Source organism: Delphinapterus leucas, chromosome 6, assembly GCF_059928025.1.
Source record: "Delphinapterus leucas isolate spDelLeu-1000000601 "Yukka" chromosome 6, BTC_Dleu_Yukka2, whole genome shotgun sequence".
NCBI lineage: Eukaryota > Metazoa > Chordata > Mammalia > Artiodactyla > Monodontidae > Delphinapterus > Delphinapterus leucas.
The window spans coordinates 112,649,398-112,667,973 of NC_143134.1; the positions used below are offsets into that span (position 1 = coordinate 112,649,398).

Sequence of the window (18,576 nt, forward strand, 5' to 3'; positions counted from 1 at the left end):
GGCCTGCGTGTGTGCACACCCGCATTTATAAAAGTCTACAGATCATAAGCTAATATACAGCTGGATTGGTAGGGGTTGCTGGGACAGTGGATAAACCAGGATTTTGTGTTCCTCATCTATTTCTTTACAAAATTAAAGTGCACCTTCTATGAAAAAACAGGAAAATTCAAGTTTTGAGAACCTCGACTTTGGATGAAGAATATGTGCTTCAAGTAGTTTTAAAAAATGTTTCAACAGTTGGAAAAATAATGCCAGTAATTATACTGCCTTATGTACACAATCTAGGATAGTGTTTCAGAGCACAGACTCTGGAACAAAAGTGCCTGAAATAAAATTTTGGGCAAATTATTTATCTTGTGCCTCTGTTTCTTTATCCGTAAGATGAGTATAATAATAAGTACATATCTCCTAGGTTATCATGAAGGTCAAATGAGTTAATATATGCAATATATCATTTAGAATTGTTTCTGGCACATAGTTATAACTATATGATTATAAGCTATTGTTTCATTATTGTTGTTATAATTACCTTTTTAAAGGCTCATTAATATCACCATGAGAAAGATGCAGTGGAAACTGTAGCTCAGAGAGGCTGATGATCTCCCTAAGGTCACACAGCTAGTAAATGGGCAAACTGAGATTCCAGTTCAAGACCGCATCCAAAGATCAGATATTTCCTGCTGCATTTTTTTTTCTGAGTGTAGGTTCATTTTGTTGTATAATACTTGGGCTCCCATAATGGTTCCTTTCCTAGACCTTACTTCTCTGCTGAACTGGTGTTAATATGCATGTTCTTAAGGTAAAGGGTCCAAGGGATTGCCTTTATTGACCTTCCACTTTGAAGTTTCCTGACTTCTGTGCAATTAAAATCTATGCCTTAAGCATTTCAGCAGTGTGGTTTATTTATAGAGTCGTCTTCCGGTTCACGTGTACTGGGTCTGCTTTTGGGTGAGTTTTCTGTCAAAGGTTGTTTATTTCTAACCCATTTTGATTTCCTGTTGCTTTGTGGATTGGTATTATGACCTGCAACAGGAACACCAGGAAACCTGTCTTAGTGAAACAGCCAGATTGAGACCCTGTAGATTAAAAAAAACCAACTATATTATACAGCCATATTTGGATATAAGTGTGGGTTAGGCGTTAGCTCTATTAGGCAAAAACTTACATATAGAAACCTCACTTAGAGGCACATTTCCGTGAACAGTTTTGCTGCTACAGGGCAGAACTATTAGCTCCATGCCCTTGGTCAGTGACAGTCTCTTTGAGCCTCAGCTTCTACATCTATAAAAAGGAGATTATTATACTCTCTTTGTGGCATTTTTGAGAGGATTAAATGAATAATATGGGTAAAGCAGGAGGCCCAGGCCTGACCTCCATTAATAGTAGGTATTAATAATGTGAAAGGGGAAAAACTTTTTATTTTCTTATCTAGCTCTGTCTTTACTGACGTCCACACACTGTTCACTGACATCTAGCATCTCTTGCTATTAAAAATTCCATCGGGAGAAGTTATTTGCCTTTGTGCAACTCATTTGCTTTTCTTTAAAAAAATAGTGATAGTGATAGCCAGCTTTTATTAAACAGGTACTATATTCCCGGCACGCTACTAGGTTTTTAATATGTATTCACTATCTCATTTTACTTTAAGAACAGGATTATTTTTTTCATTTTGCAAATGGGGAATGTGATGCCCAGTAAGTGGAATGAATTGCCCAAAGTTGAAATTTATATCTAGATGTGACTGACTCTAGGCTTCCTTGTACTTTAGTAATGACATGTACGATTTCTTCGTTGTGTCTGACCCTGGCATGGAAGTCTTTGAAAGGAAAGGTGACAGCTGTCAATAGGTACCCTTTTGGGAAACTCCTGTCTGCTAGAGACTGTGCCAAGTGTTTTACTTACATTAACCTATTTATTCTTCCCAAATCTAGGAAATAACTATAATTATCTCCATTTTACAGTTGAGGAAATCAAGGTGCGGAGAGGTTCAGGGGCATTTAGTCAGTGGTGGAGATGGGATTGGATTCCAAGTCTTATGGCTGCAAAACCCATGCTCTTATTCAGTCTGTTATACTGCATCAAAATTTTAGGATGAGAGTTTTAATTTTTTTAATGAGGCATGGGGCTGTTTTTCAAAGACGGTAGCTTCCAGGTATTTGCTGCTAATCGTGCTTAATTTTTAGCTGAGTAATAATAGCCAGATTCCTGGCAGAAGCTATTAATGCTACATTTGCCAGTAAGCTAGAGCTGTGTTCTATCCCAGAGGTAGCTGTAGGCTCTAGCATCTCTTTCATGGTCAAAGCCCTCAGAAGTATAATGTGTAACTTGTGTTAACACCAAGGAGGGTGGCATTTCCCAGAGCTTTAGTTCTATAACATGGAAGACCTCAAACCTCAGCCATGCTTCAGACTCACAGTAAAGTGCATTCTAATTGGTAATCGGTGCATAAGGAACCAAAGAAAATTTTAATTAAATGCTGTTGTGTGAATTTTCCAGTCATTTCATGCCTGTTGAAATGATTTTATTTAGTTTAAAGTCTTCTTCCAGTGCTCTGCCCTTCCTCTTTATAGTATAACTTTATCAAGATTTTGTGCCTTTTCTCCTATAAGGGTTTAATTACCATCATCAAGGATTTAGTCTGCTCTACATTTACTTAACTCTGTTCCCTGTGTGCTAAGGGGCATTTGCTATAGTGGAAAGAGCATGGCGATTTGGAGTCCTACAGACTGTGAGCAAGTTACTTAAATCTCCATGAGCCTCAGTTTCTTCGTAGTATAAAATGGGGCTAATCATATTAAGTTGTACAGATGTTGGGAGGAGGATTAGAGATAATGTATTTAAGTTCCCTAGCACATACTCAAAACTGATTGACAGACTCTGCTGAGAGGATTTGCTTGCTAACTGGTACAGATTATTTTCTGAAGTTGTAATAGGGTCTGTTCTACTTTGATCTCCTTTTTGTCTTGTTCTTTTTAGTGGGTGTTCACAAGAATTGTCTTCAGTCATGGCCTTGGGTTTAAGGTGCTCCCGCTTGGTCCACCCTGCCTTTTGCAACTTCCTTGCAGCCTTGACCAGACCTGTTTCAGAAGTTACGCTGAAGACAGTGAGTGGAAGACAGAATGACCACGGGCAATACCTGGCCTATCCAGCTGTACCAATCCGTCATTTCGCTACCAAGAAAGCCAAAGGTAGAGGCATGACCTCCTCACCCCTGTCTTATATTTAGCCCTTGAATTATCATAGCTGGAAGGGATCTCAGAGATGTTCTGAATTTCTCCCCATGCCTCATGAGGAAACGGTATCTCAGGTGGTTCAGTTGATTAGCTTAAAAGGTCACAGTGACAGAGTTGGTATTAGAACCTGTTTTGTCATTGCCATGCCGCCTCTTTTGTTATTATGGCTCAGAAAATGCCTAATTTCTTTTAGATTTAGAATTAGAGGTATAAGTGCCAAGCAAATCAGAATACTTGTGGCAGGGATCAACCTGCCTTCTCCTTATAGGAAGATCTGCGTTGGAAATAATATTAAAAGCAGAAGGTTGTTGGGTGAGGAGATATTAGAGCCGTGGATTTAGATGGATGATCTTAATGGCTTGTGTCATCCAAGAATGAGACCTTGATACAACTCAGGTCTCAGCTTAAATGTCGCTTCCTCAGGGAAGCCTTCCCTGACCTCTTAGGCTGGGTCAGGTCCCTTGTTACATGCATTTGTGCACACTGTTACTTTACCTTTGATGTACTTAAGCACAGCACTCATTAATTAGTTAATTATTGTTTGTTATGTCTTCCATACTGGACCCTGTGAGGTCTATGTCTTTCTTGTTTAGCAACTAACAGGGCCTGGCACATAGTATGTATCAAAAAATTTTGTTGAAGGAATGAATGAGTGACAGAAAATTGTCAAGCAGACCTGCTATTTGCAGTGGTGGGTCAGGGATTCCACTCCTAAGGATGGTGCTTGAAATACCCTACTGAATATTTTTCCCACTGCTTTTCTTTTATGGTTTCATGCAGACCTTTTCCTTTTCTGTTAATAGGAAAATTAACAAGTTGCCAAAAGAGCTTTAATGCATAGAAGCCTTATATTCAGTTAATAACTTTGATCTATAAGTTGCATTATATTTTTTTAAATTCACATACATTTAATAATTTAATTTGATCCTTATAATTATCCATTGAAGGAATTGTAATTATCCAGTGAAGAAATTCTTCTAATTACCTAGTGAAGCACAGATCTCACCATTTTGCAAATGAGGAAACTGAGGTCCATATGTAAGACATTTGCCCATGATCATATCGAGTTAGTGGCAGAACTGGAATCCAGGTCTCCTGATGTCCACAGCATTGCAGTATTCTAGTGCACTAGGCGTTAGCTGCAGCGTGTAAGCAGCGTCTTTTCATATTTCATTGGCTATTCAGTTTTTGTCTTCTTTGATTGCCTCCTAAAAAGTTGGTTGACTTTTTCCTTTAGATTTATTGGATTCTTTCTACATTAGGAATGCTAATCCTTTGTTGATTGTATATGTTGCAAGTATCTACTTTGCCTTTTTACTTTATGATGTCTTTCATTGAACATAAGTTTCAATGTAGTCATATTTTTCAGTTCTTTCTTTTATCATTTGTGCTTTTTCTGTCTTATTTAACAAACCCTCAGCTATCTGAAAGTCATAAAGCTATTCTTCTGTATTTTCTTCTAAATCTTTTAAAGGTTTTTACTTTCCACATTTGGGTTTTTAATCCATATGGAATTTATTTCTGAATATGATGTGAGGTAGGGAATCTAATTTTATTTCTTTTTAAAATGGATAGTAAGTGTGTCAACCTCACTCATTGAGTAGCCCTTCTTTACTCCCAGATTTGTAATGCTTCCACTGTCATATGTCAGGTTTCTTTATAGGTATGATTTATATCTGAGTTCTTGATGTGTTGAACTACTCATCTCTCCCTGCACTAAATTCCTTAATGCCTGAATCACAAGTCTTGAATCTAGTGGTACAAATATTTCCCCTTAGAACACGCTAGCTTTTTCTTTTTCTTCTTCTTGGCCTTTTGCTCTTCTCTATGAAACTTGTATTGTCAGGTTTTCTCCATAAAGATCTTGCACAGTTCTTTAATCAGGTTTATTTCTAGGCTATCATCATTTTTGTCACTTTTGTATATGATGTTTTTTAAAGTAAATTTTTGAGTGATGTACACGGAAAAGTGCATACATACATTGTAAGTGTATGGCTCAGTGAATTTTCACAAAGTGAACACAACCATGTAACCATCACCCAGATTAAGATATAGAACGTCACTTGTACTCTGGAAGCTTCCCTCATGTCCTTTTAAGTTGTCACTCTTCAAAAGACAGCCCTTGACTGTCTTGACTTTACCACCACAGATTTGTTTTGCCCCTTTTGAACTCAAGCTGTATTCTTTCATGCCTGGCTTCTTTTGATAGCAATCTACATGTGAGATTTGTCCATGTTGTTGCCTGTAATAGTTGTTGGTACATTTTTATTTCTTTATAGTACCCCAGTGAATGCATATACCACGATTTATGTGTGTTTTCTATAGTTGATGGATATTTGAATTGCTTCCAGTTTTGAGGTAAAATAAATAATGCTGCTATGAACATGCATTTTGATGCCCATATGTATGCCTTTCTGTTGGGTGTATACCAAGAGGAGGATTGCTGAGCCTTCGGTTATGCGTATATTAAGTTTCAGTTCAGTTTCAGAACATACAGTTCTCCAAAGTAGTCATGTCAGGTTACACTCCTTCCCAGAGTGTTTTAGCTTTCTATTTGCTAAATACCCACTGTGTGCTTGTGAACACTTGGTATGGTCAGCCTTTTTAATTTTAGCCATTCTGATGGGTGTGCATTTATATCTCATTATGGTTTTAATTTATATTTCATTGATGAATAATGATGGTGAGCACCTTTAATTTGCTTATTGGTTATTTGGATATCCTCTTTCCAGTCTTTTGCCCATTTAAAAAAATTGACTTGTAAGAATTTTAATGTATTCTAAAGATAAGACTTCTGCATATATATATATGTATTGCTGATAATAATTGCCTTTTCACAGTGTTTTTTTAATGAACAGAAGTTCTTAATTTTAATGTAGACCAGTTTATCAATCTTTTTTGAGTAGTGCTCTTTTTTCCTTTTTAAGAAAATTTCCCCTACCTTAAGGTCATAAATATATTCTGTGTTATTTTATACAAGATTCATTGTTTTAAGTTTATATCTTTTTAAAACTTGTGTGTTCTATTTGGTTGCTGGTGAATAGGAATACTTCTTTTTTTTTTCTTTTTTGGCCGCACCATGCAGCTTTCAGGGTCTCAGTTCCCTGACCAGGGATTGAACCCAGGCCACAGCAGTGAAAGCCCAGAATCCTAACCACTAGGCCACCAGGGAACTCCCCAATTTTCTCTTTGTTCTTGAGTTAGTTTTAGTAAATTATATGTTTATAGGAAGTTCTTGGCATAAAGTTGTCCATAATAGTCTCTTAAGATTATTAAAATCTCTACTGTTTTGGTGACTGTGTCCCCTTTTTCTTTCTTAGTATTATTTATTTGTGTCTACTTCCCTTTTTTAAAAAAATTAATTAATTAATTTATTTTTGGCTGACTTGTGTCTTCGTTGCTGCACGCGGGCTTTCTCTAGTTGCATCAAGTGGGGGCTACTCTTCCTTGCGGTGCGTGGGCTTCTCATTGCTGTGGCTTCACTTGTTGCGGAGCATGAGCTCTAGGTGTGTGCGGGCTTCAGTAGTTGTGGCCCGTGGGCTCAGTAGTTGTGGCTTGCGGGCTCTAGAGCACAGGCTCAGTAGTTGTGGCGCATAGGCTTAGTTGCTCTGCAGCATGTGGGATCTTCCCAGACCAGGGATCGAACCCATGTCCCCTGCATTGGCAGGCAGATTCTTAACCACTGTGCCACCAGGGAAGTCCCTACTTCCCTTTTTTAATCAATTATTTTTGACAGAAGTTTGTCAATTTTATACACCTTTTTAGAAAAAGAGCTTTTAATTTTTTTGATCTCTCTTTTTTAAAACTTTATTGACTTCTATATCGTTTACTTCCTCCCATGTTCTTGTTCTTTTTATATCCTTTGAGCTAGACAGTTAGTTCATTAATTTTCGACTTCTTTTCTTGTAAGCATTTAAGACTGTAAATTTATAAATACAACTTTAGGTACTTCCTACAAGTTTTTGTTGTGTAGTATTTTTATTATTGTCATTTTAAATATTTTAAAATTCCACTGTGCATTTTTCTTCAGTCCATAAGTAGTTTTGAAGCTCAGAATTGGTATATCTTTCTGGTGAATTTTTTCTGTTTTTATGAAGTGCTTCTCATTGTTTCTAATAATGCATTTTGTTGTAAAATCAATTTTGTCTTAATATAACTACACCAGCTTTCTTTTGATTAATATTTGCTAGGGTTATAATTTTCTCATGCCCATACATTAAACTTTCTGTGAGCTTATATTTTTGTAAAATCTCTTGTATATATTATATACGACTAGATTAAAAAAAATCTTACTGAGAGTCTCTAACTTTTAACTGGTTCTTTGGTCTGGGTACTTGTATTTCTATTATTTTGTACTACCTCTTTTTTGAGGTTTTCTTTGTTTCTTCTTTTCTCCTTTCTATTGAATTAATCAAGTTTCTTTATTCTTTTTTCATCTCTGCTGATTTGGAAGGTATACATTCTATTTCTTATTGTTTTGGTGGTTACTTTTAATTTCTTTTCTATGTTTTTATAAAAATAAAGCACCTAGGGCTTCCCTGGTGGCGCAGTGGTTGAGAGTCCGCCTGCCGATGCAGGGGACACGGGTTCGTGCCCCGGTCCGGGAAGATCCCACATGCCGCGGAGCGGCTGGGCCCGTGAGCCATGGCCGCTGAGCCTGAGCGTCCGGAGCCTGTGCTCCGCAACGGGAGAGGCCACAACAGTGAGAGGCCCACGTACCGCAAACAAATAAATAAATAAAAAATAAAGCACCTATGGAAAAGTGCAGCTATCATAAGAAAATAATAATAAGCTTGATAATTTTCACTTATATAATTTTTACTTACGTAATCAGCACCCAAACCAAAAACCAGAGCATCCCCAGCATGTCGAAAGTGCCCTTTTAGTAACTCACCACCTTCTACCCTTTGCAGGTAACTATTATTCTAACTACTAATGATGTAGTTTTATCTGTTATACTGTTTAGTATATGTTATTGTATCTGGATTTTGCACTGTACAGTCTGGATTCTTGTGTCTAGCCACTTTGCTTAACATCATGTTTGTGAGATTCATTTAAATTCTTCTTTGTAGTTGTAGATCTTTTCTTCTTATGGTTGTATAGTATTTCATTCATAAAGAATATTTATCCATTCTATTATTGATGGGCATAACTTAAAATTTTTAACATGCATACTTGGTTTAACACTAAAGTTGAAGATATTATTTCCATTGTTTCTAGCTTCTGTTGTTGCTCTTGGAAATTATTTCTAGCTTCTATTGTCGCTATTATTCTAAATTTTGATCCTTTATGGATAATTTGTCTTTTCTCTGGCTGTTTTCACAATCTCTTTGTCCTTGGTTTTCTGCATTCACCAAATGTCTAGGTGTGAATTTACCTAGAATTTTATTATCCTGTTTGGAACTTGTGTTTCTAAATCTGATGATTCACCTCTTTCATCAGTTCTGACAATTCTAAGCCATTAGCCCGTTAACTTAAGACCAGTGAGATTTCAAGCAAGATGGTGATACAAGCAAATAAATGTTCAAAAAAAAAAATCACTCTGCTGCTAACTGGTTGGTTACTTTGGGCAAAACATTTAAATGGCTTGTGCCTCAAATTTCTCATCTGTAAAATGGGGACAATAATAATCTCTGTTCTTCCTAAATCAGAGAGCTGCTTTGAATATCTAAAAGAAGAATGTACTTGAAATTGCATTGCAAATTGTAATATGGTATATAAATAGCTCAGGATCTAGCTCACTGTAGATGTTCAATAAAATTTGTTGTGAATGATCTCAATCAATATTTGTTGAATTCTTAATAAATAAACTAGTGTAGGATAATATTATTTAAATATTTTTATTCTTTTTCTCCTTCCCACACCCTCCTTAAAGAAATGCAAGACTATTTGTAATACTCACAGGAGTGATCTATGTATGCATATACACATTATAGATGCATATGAAAAATCGCTATGATGGTTTAGATATAAATTAGAATTTTATTCAGTTCTCAGTATTGTTGCTTTCTAAAATATAAGCCATTGTCACTACTACCGGCGGTGTTTAATGTTGCTAAGCTACTGTTGTTTTTTTGTCTGTACCAGCCATCAGGTACTTTGCATATCCTTGTCTTAGGATTCATTTTTAAATGAATTAATATATTTTATGTATCTCCAATTACATTTTATGAAGACAATTTAATGGAAAGTTCATGGGTTTAAAATTAGGCACATCTGGGACCAAACCTTGTCTTTACTATTTCATGACCTTGTGACATTAGGCAAAGTCACTCTACCTTTCTCATCTTCTGTTTATTTTTCTGAAAAATAAGGAATTCATTCACTTATGGAGTGTCTGCTATGTGGATAGTGCTCTTTTAGGTATTTGAATTACTTAATTTGTGTCCTTGCAGCAACCTGGCAGTATAGATATTATTCCTGTTTCATAGGAAAGGAACCTGATATCAGAGAAGTAGAGTAACTTGCTCAAGGTCATAAAGGTCGTGTGCATTATAGCGCATATTTTCACCTGGGTGTCTCATTATAAAACGTGTGCCTTCACTAATATCTGAGAAAGTACTTTGTGTGATGCTGGGTCCCAGGTTGACAGTAAGTGTAGGCTCTTTTTTAGGGCCTACACTTAGTGACAATGTTCTGTAATTTTCTAGCACTTGGCTTTTTTCCCTGCACATAGTAGGTACTTCTTAACTCATTGTTTATTGTCTCTGTTTATGCTGCTGTTTTTTTTTATTCATTGAATGTTGACTTTCTAGCCAAAGGGAAAGGACAGTCCCAAACCAGAATGAATCTTAACACTGCCTTGGTTGAGGATATAATCAGCTTGGAAGAGGTGGATGAAGAAATGAAGTCGGTGATAGAAGCGCTCAAGGATAATTTCAATAAGACTGTCAATATAAGGACCTCACCAGGTTAGTGACTGAACCTGTGTTTTGGAGAGGGGCATAGTGGCAAAAACATCGCTTTGGCAGAGCTGGGTTTTAGTCCTAGCTTTATCACTTACTAATTGGTGACCATGGGCAGTTACTTCTCTGGTTTTCAGTTTCCTTGTCTAATTCCTACCTTCTAGCTTTGGGATGGGTAAATAAATGAGGTAACATGTGCAATCGTTCTAGCACAGTGCCCAGCACATATTAACACTACATTTATCCATTTAGCAAATACTTGCCTGCTATGAACTAGGCATTGTGCTGGTATAAAGTGAACAAAATAGGTATGGTCTTTGCTCTCATGGAATAATACTCTCAAAAAATGGAAATTTTATTATTGCTGTACTCTCTACACTTGTAGGTATTTAGTTTCATAGTAACTGACATCTTTGGTCTGATTTTTCCAATTTGTCCTATTTGGCCGTTCTTATCGCTTACTGGGAACCAACTGGCTGCAGACCTGCCCACCTGAGGCATTTCTGTACCCCTGAGCTTGACCAGGAAGATTCCGTTTGGGTTAATAACTTCCTGAAAGTGGCTTTCCTAAGTGGGAAATGTCAGAACTGTCTAGGAGAACTGTTTGCAGATGTGATGGAAGAAGTGAGTTGTCAGCTAATGGTGCAGGCAGGCAGGAAAAATCCAATTGCTGTTAAATTGGCCTTTTGGAAATTGCCATCATCCTAGAGTCAAGCCCGGGACCCCCTCGGAAAGTACCTGTGGGAGCTTGCACTGCTCCCGCTCACATCTTGCTCGGGTAGCTCACAAGGAGACTAGAAAGTATTTCGTGAACTTGTTCTTAAGAAAACCAAGTGAAAAGTATACGGCTTCATTTATAAACACCAGCAGAAACATACAGAGTTCAGAGACGAGATCCAGTGTGAAACCAGAAGACCATTCCGTCATTTGTCAGCCCTGGACTGGGGCATTCCTGCCTTTGCTGACAGTAGAGCGTGCCATTCAATCTCTCCCAACTGTTTATTTTAAACTTGCTTATTATTTTAGGTATGAAGCTGATAAAGTGCTTTGTCTCCCCTGTGCTTTCTGGCCTGTTAACATTCTGCAGCCGAAACCAGAGAGCAGTTTGAGAGGAGCTCAGGGAGAAATGTGATACTTAAAATTAGCCAGCAAGCTCCACTCTTGTTGAACTTAAAAAGATGATGGGCCTGGAAAGAGGTTGGGAGTGTAATTTGTTAAATGTTAACCTCTGCGAAAATGAGGGGCAGGAATGAGGCTGAGGGAGATTCTCGCTGGGGACAGATTGAGGGAAAAGGATTTGATGCATTATGTCGATACGGATTTAGGGAATGGGAACCACCACAATTGTGCACTGAAAAGCCCATGTTGGGACTTCTGTGGCAAAGGATCTTATGGCAAATCAGGAAGGCTGAATTAAGATCCGTTTTCAGAAGGCCTCCCATTGGTATTTCCTCTTTGCTTCTTTCTCTTCAGGGTTATGTCTGTGCAATGTCCTGTGTAGAAATTTGGGCCATGAAGAGACTTGGGTGAAACAGGCTAAAGACTGGCTAAAGACTTAGCCAGTCTTTTATTTTATTTTTTTGCCAGATTCTTCCATACCATCTTTCATTACTATCTGAACCAGCAGACACTTTTCCTCTTACACGTCCATCTACCAGCAGTTTCTGTCTCCAAGATAGTTGATTGCTTTTAATAGTTGTCTAGGGCTTCCCTGGTGGCGCAGTGGTTGAGAGTCCGCCTGCTGATGCAGGGGACACGGGTTCGTGCCCCGGTCCGGGAAGATCCCACATGCCGCAGAGCGGCTGGGCCCGTGAGCCATGGCTGCTGAGCCTGCGCGTCCGGAGCCTGTGCTCCGCAACGGGAGAGGCCACAACAGTGAGAGGCCCACGTACCGCCAAAAAAAAAAAACAAAAAACAAAAAATGTTGTCTAAAATACAGGTTTATTTCTTTGTTCATTCTTGTCCTCTCATTCATTCATCCATCCATCCGTACATTCATTTATTCATCAAAGCATTATTGAGCACTTATTCTGTGCTGATTAATAGGTGCTGTAGATACAGAGAGAAAAGACATTGTCCCCACCTTCCAAGAGCCTAGATCCTAATGTGAAGGGATAGACAAGTAAACCAACATGTGTAAAACCATATAGCAAAGCAGAGTGGTGAAGACCATGGCTTTGGAGTTGATCAGACCTGGGTTTGAATTCAGCTCCGTTGTTAAGAGCTCTTGTGACCTTGGACAAGTTATACTCTGTGCCTCAGTTTCCACATCTGTAAAATGGTGGCGCTGTCTCATAGGGTTATTGTGATAATGAAAGCAAATAAATTACACAGAGCATTTAGCACTATGTCTTGCCATGGGAAGTGTTCAGTAAATATTGGTTGCCATTATTGTAGAAGTGTGCATAGGATCCTCGGGAGCTCATAAAGGGTTTGTAATCCAGCCTAGGAGGTCAGACAGGATTTCTGAGATTAGATACAATCATAGCTGAGTGTTAAAGAGTGAGCAGGAGTTAGCTGAGCAGAGAAGGGCATCCTCAGTAGAAGGATCCTGAGGCCAGAGAGAACAGGCTGTATTAGAGAAATTGTAAGTAGGTTAGTTTGGTTAAAATACAGGAGAAAGTTGAAAAGTAATAATAATAGCATTTATTGGGCACTTACGTATGCCAGGACACAATTATAAGTGCTTTCCATAAACTCTTTCATTTAACCTCATAACAACTCTGTGAGAGAAGTATGACTTTAACGCCCCATTTAGAAATCAGGAAACAGATGCCCAAAAGGTTGAAGGGACCTTCCTAAGGTCACACAGTCAGGAAGTGGCAGGGTTGGTATTTGAACCCAGGTCACTGGTTTTCAGAACCGTGGACTTTTCCAGATTGAAGCCAGTGGTGTTAACAGCCTTCTATCTGGTGACGGTGAATTGAGTGCCGTGCTTCCAATCAGATCTTTGGGCCATGGTATGGTACTGCATTATTCTAACAACAATTTGCTGGGACAACTCCCAATTTGTTTAAAATATTGACCTCCAGCCCCCGACCCTTTACTCTTTGTGTATCAGAATGAGCCGTCTGTGAGTGGTTCTTAAAGTGAACGGTAATGTTTCCTTTTAGTTTTCATTTGCATAGGAAATCAGGGAGTTTGAATAACACCCCTTTTCCATCTGTAACTATACACTTGCCTTCTTGACAAGAAAATTTTGCCCAGGGTTTTCCATAATTCAGATAGAGACAAAGATCAGATCCAGGATAACAGTGAAGTGGTAATAGTTGGTGGGGTTTTTTTGTTTGTTTTATGTTTTTTGTTTGTTTTTCTTCCTAAAGGGAATCTAAGTGCCAAAATCAAGGTGGTATCAGGGAGCAGTTCCAAACCTGGCTGCATGTCAGAATCATGTGGTGATCTTTAAAAAAACTACAAGCTCCCCCAAAATCACAGGCTCCCAAGCCCCTGCAGAATCAGGCTGTCTGGGGGTGGGGCCGAGGAATCTACGTGAAAAAGCTCCCTGGGGATTCTGACACACAACCAAATTTGAATTCCACTGATAAGGGAAAGAGCCTTGATTAGAATTGGAAGTAAGCACACCTGGGTTGGAGCTTGGCTCTTCCTCCTTTTCCTTTCGTTAGCTCTGTGATTTGGCCCATTTAACCTCCCCAAGTTCTTTGGTGTCAAGTGGAGACAGTGATAGTGTTACAGGCTAGTTGTGAAAACTAAAAGGCCTAATAAGTGGTAACTATTTTTATGTTTATTTTTTGGTGCCTATGGTGTACTTGCTTGTTTATATTTAGTTATAATCCTCACTTTAATCCTGTAAAGTATTTTTTAATTGAGTTGGAAACCGAGGTACCGAGAACATGACTAACTTGCCTGAGGTTTCATGTTAGTAAATGGCAGTGTTGCTGGAGGGGTGGCCAGCTCTTTCCAGTCTCAGCTCTCAAAGTCATGTGTCGCAGGAAACCGCTCAGGGCCAGGCAGACCAGGACTGTTGGCTACCCTGGTGCTGGTAAGCAGTTGCAACCTAGTTTTGTCAACATTTCAAAGCTCTTTCCATCACATGGCACCACTGCTCCTGTGGAAGCCCCTTGAACCATCTTGCCACATTAGTAAGGGATCCGTAAACATTAGTTGAATCTGAATTGATAGAGACTTAGATGTGGGGCTACTAAAGTCCTTCTGAATTCGAAGACCCTTTATTTCATTTTTCTTTTAGGATCCCTTGATCATATCACTGTGGTAACTGCTGATGGGAAACTTGCTCTAAACCAGATTGGCCAGATCTCCATGAAGTCGCCACAGCTGATTTTGGTGAATATGGCCAGCTTCCCAGAGGTAAGGTGGGCTTGCTAAAGGGGTCCCTCTCCATGGTCTCTTTTGGAATGCAGGAGGCTGAGTCGAGTCAGGAGAACGTGTTCCCTCTAGTTTGGGATGAACCAAGAGAGAAGGCATGGGAATTTCAGGATAAGAAAGAACCAAGAGAGAAGGCATGGGAATTTCAGGATAAGAAAAGCTCTCTTCCTGTTTGTAAATTCCTTTTCTGTTTAACTCAAACACCATAGAGGCCAGGCAAGTAATTTGAATACTGACACGGGCCCCATCTAAGACAAACGGTAGTGGCAGTGCAGTGATGGAAGGGCCGGGGTAAACTAGCTCAGCTCCCGTGCCCTGTCTGAAGGGAGCAGCCTTTGCCCAGCTATTGCTGATCCTTCCTGGGCAGAAATGCAGGCCTGGTAATTAGATATTACCAGGCGTTAAGGTGTTTGTTTACAGAAGAAGCCAGTAACCCCAATTTTTATGTAAGATCTTTGTTAAATGTTGATAACTAATTCCCTTTTTTGTGTGTTTTGTTTTAAGACTATGACAAAACATAATGGGCCACGTTTGCTCTGTGGGCCACCAGTCTGTGACTTTTGCATTAGTATTTGGAGCAGACCTTCCAGGAATTCACATTCCTTTCAAACTGAACTGACCATTGCAGAATATTGCACAGAGCACAGTGCTTCCAAGGCTGGAAGGTGGGTTGCATTAGATCATTGCAACCTGGAGGCTATGATTTTAAGTCTAGTTGAGGAAGGTAAATGGGTTTTTCCTTATTGGCCCAGTAAGAATTGACCTGGGTTGGGAATCCTTGAGGACCTGGAATCTGGTCCCACCTGTCCCGCCAGCTGGCTGTTTGACCTTGTGTAGGTTGTGTCACTTTCTGGGTCTCCCATTTCCTCACCTGTTAATGTGAGGTAAAGGAATCTGAAGTCTCTCCCTATTCCGATGGTCTGTTTCAGTAGTTCTAGCCCAAAGACAGAGACCAAAGTTGAAACTGCTGGATTTGATAAACTGGGTTAGAGATGTGAGTAAGAGAAAGCCCTTGCTATGAGCAGGCTGTTTCAAATCGGAGGGCTCTTGTAGCTGATGTGCTAGGCTCATTTGTGAGGGGTATTACTCACTCCTCCACCAATCTATTCTCTATACTGCAGCCTGAGCAAACTTGTAAAGATGTCTATTGGATTATGTCATTCCCAGGCACCGAGTTTATCAGTGGCTTCAAGTAATCTTTAAATAAAAGATGACTGTGGCCTAGAAGGCTTTGCATGAAATGGCCCCTGCCTGTCTCTGCAGATTCTCCAGTCTTGTGCCACTGTCACCCTTGCACACGGCTCTAGCCACACTAGCCTTTCAACTCCTCAAACCCTTTGCGTCCTCAGGGCCTTTGCACATGCTCTTTCCTTTGCTCGGAACACTCTTGTCTGGCTAATTGCTACTCATGTTTTGGATCAGAGCTTACATATTACTTTCTCAGGGAAGTCTTCCCTAATCTACCCAATCCCAATTATTCCTCCACATTTACCACTTTTATACAGCCCAGTTCTTTTTCTTCATTGTACTTGTCATTATCAATAGTTATACAGTTTTTTACATCTTAATTTTCCAGCTCACTTTCACTAGATTGTAAGCTTGGAATGTAGGAATCATATCTAACTTGCTCTGACTTATGCAAGTGCCTTACACTGTGCCTGACATATGGATGCACTCAGTGAATTTTCCTCAAATGGATGAATACTTGTCATTAGGTTGATGGAAGGGAGACTCGAGACACTCATTCCTGGTGTTACCGAGGAACAGAGTAATGGACAAAAAGGGAACTGTCAGCTCTTTCCCTTTCTGGCCCCTCTGAACCACTGAGGCCTCTCTGCCTTGCTCATCTAATCCCACAGGCACTGCGGGCCAATTTAGGGAATAGCCTCGTAATTACACAGTTTGAAGACCTCATCAGGCAGATTGCTTTTCAGAGCCAGCACTCCTGTTATTAAATAGCAAATGGCATTCACAGAAGAAGCACCTGATTGGCCACCAGCGCATCTTATGAGGCAGGAGGAGGTATTAACAGCTTAATTTTTTCTTAGGAAGTCGGAGTATATCTTCATTTTTCAAGCAAAGCATCTTTGCCATTTCTCCAAGTTGAAATTCTGTGGGTTTTGAAAAAACAACATTTACAGTCATCTCACTAGAGAGGTTCTTTACAAGGACAGAGTGAGGAAGTGTGAGTTACATTGTCTTTTGAATTCCTTTATCTCATCTGGTGTATATATTAAACAAATAGCTCTAACTAAACATTTCCTTCCTCCAGTTTAGAAGCTGTCCGTGCAGTACCCAGGTTTATAGCTTCAAAATGCTGAGCTAATCCTCACTGTGTTTATATAATTCCTTTCTGTTTCATATGCGGTTGGCTTTCTTTTCAAACCTGAGCATTTCTGTGTCATGCCCTAGAGACATGATGCAGATTTACATGCAGAATCTTTTCAGATACATCAAGGACAGAAAACTGCGTTGCATTTGTTAAGCATGTGTCCTGCTTGATAAATGATGCAGTTGCTGCCTTCCATAAACTTGCCTGCAGCTAGAGTTAATGATTGGAAAAAAAGAAGGGAGTAAAAAAACCACAGCATGATTTGAACAAGGCAAATAAAAAAAAAATTCTGCACGCTCCATTATTGCTCTTGTGGCAGTAAGAAAGCAAATGTGTGGTGAGCGTCTACGGTGTGACCAGGCACTGCTTTCTCATGTTTTGCTTCATGTGATCAACACGGATACTCTTTATTTTATTATTATTATTATTATTGTTACCTTTATCATTAAAAAGTGTTTTTATTTATTTAATTAATTTATTTATTTTTTTACATCTTTACTGGAGTATAATTGCTTTACAATGGTGTGTTAGTTTCTGCTTTATAACAAAGTGAATCAGCTATACTTATACATATATTCCCATATCTCTTCCCTCTTGCATCTCCCTCCCTCCCACCTTCCCTATCCCACCCCTCTAGGTGGTCACCAAGCACCGAGCTGATATCCCTGTGCTATGCAGCTGCTTCCCACTAGCTATCTATTTTACGTTTGGTAGTGTATATATATATGTCCATGCCACTCTCTCACTTTGTCCCAGCTTACCCTTCCCCTTCCCCGTGTCCTCAGGTCCATTCTCTAGTAGGTCTGCGTCTTTATTCCCTCCTGTCCCTAGGTTCTTCATGACCTTTTTTTTTTTTTTTTAGATTCCATATATGTGTGTTAGCATACGGTATTTGTCTTTCTCTTTCTGACTTACTTCACTCTGTATGACAGCCTCTAGGTCCATCCACCTCACTACAAATAACTCAATTTCGTTTCCTTTTATGGCTGAGTAATATTCTATTGTATATATGTGCCACATCTTCTTTATCCATTCATCTGTTGATGGACACTTAAGTTGCTTCCATGTCCTGGCTGTTGTAAATAGAGCCGCAATGAACATTGTGGTACATGACTCTTTTTGAATTATGGTTTTCTCAGGGTATATGCCCAGTAGTGGGATTGCTGGATCATATGGTAATTCTATTTTTAGTTTTTTAAGGAACCTCCTTACTGTTCTCCATAGCGTCTGTATCAATTTACATTCCCACCAACAGTGCAAGAGGGTTCCCTTTTCTCCACACCCTCTCCAGCATTTATTGTTTGTAGATTTTTTGAGGATGGCCATTCTGACTGGTGTGAGGTGATATCTCACTGTAGTTTTGATTTGCATTTCTCTAATGATTAATGATGTTGAGCATTCTTCCATGTGTTTGTTGGCAATCTGTATGTGTTCTTTGGAGAAATGTCTGTTTAGGTCTTCTGCCCATTTTTGGATTGGGTTGTTTGTTTTTTTTGATATGGAGCTGCATGAGCTGCTTGTAAATTTTGGAGATTAATCCTTTGTCAGTTGCTTCATTTGCAAATATTTTCTCCCATTCTGAGGGTTGTCTTTCCACCTTGTTTATGGTTTCCTTTGCTGTGCAAAAGCTTTTATGGATACTCTTTAAAGTTAAAGTTTATTCCATTTTATAGATGAGGGAACTGAGGCTCAGAGAAGTAGAATCTCTTCTGCAGGCTCACGCTGTTGTGGTAAAGCCAAGATTTGAGCATGGGTCTGTTGG

At 39.2% G+C, this 18,576-nt stretch overlaps 1 protein-coding gene across 2 annotated transcripts in view; it reads left to right on the forward strand.

The window, feature by feature from the left end:
- MRRF (mitochondrial ribosome recycling factor) overlaps positions 1 to 18,576 on the forward strand; it is a 55,721-nt gene that overhangs the window by 1,870 nt on the left and 35,275 nt on the right. Inside the window, exons 2-4 of one of the 2 annotated variants that reach the window (XM_022578803.3) lie at positions 2,977 to 3,188; positions 9,989 to 10,144; positions 14,346 to 14,464. In XM_022578803.3, the coding sequence (XP_022434511.1) occupies positions 3,005 to 3,188; positions 9,989 to 10,144; positions 14,346 to 14,464 (459 nt within the window). In that variant the 5' untranslated portion in view covers positions 2,977 to 3,004. The remainder of the gene's footprint in view (positions 1 to 2,976; positions 3,189 to 9,988; positions 10,145 to 14,345; positions 14,465 to 18,576) is intronic. The other variant, XM_089913708.1, reaches the window with a different exon arrangement.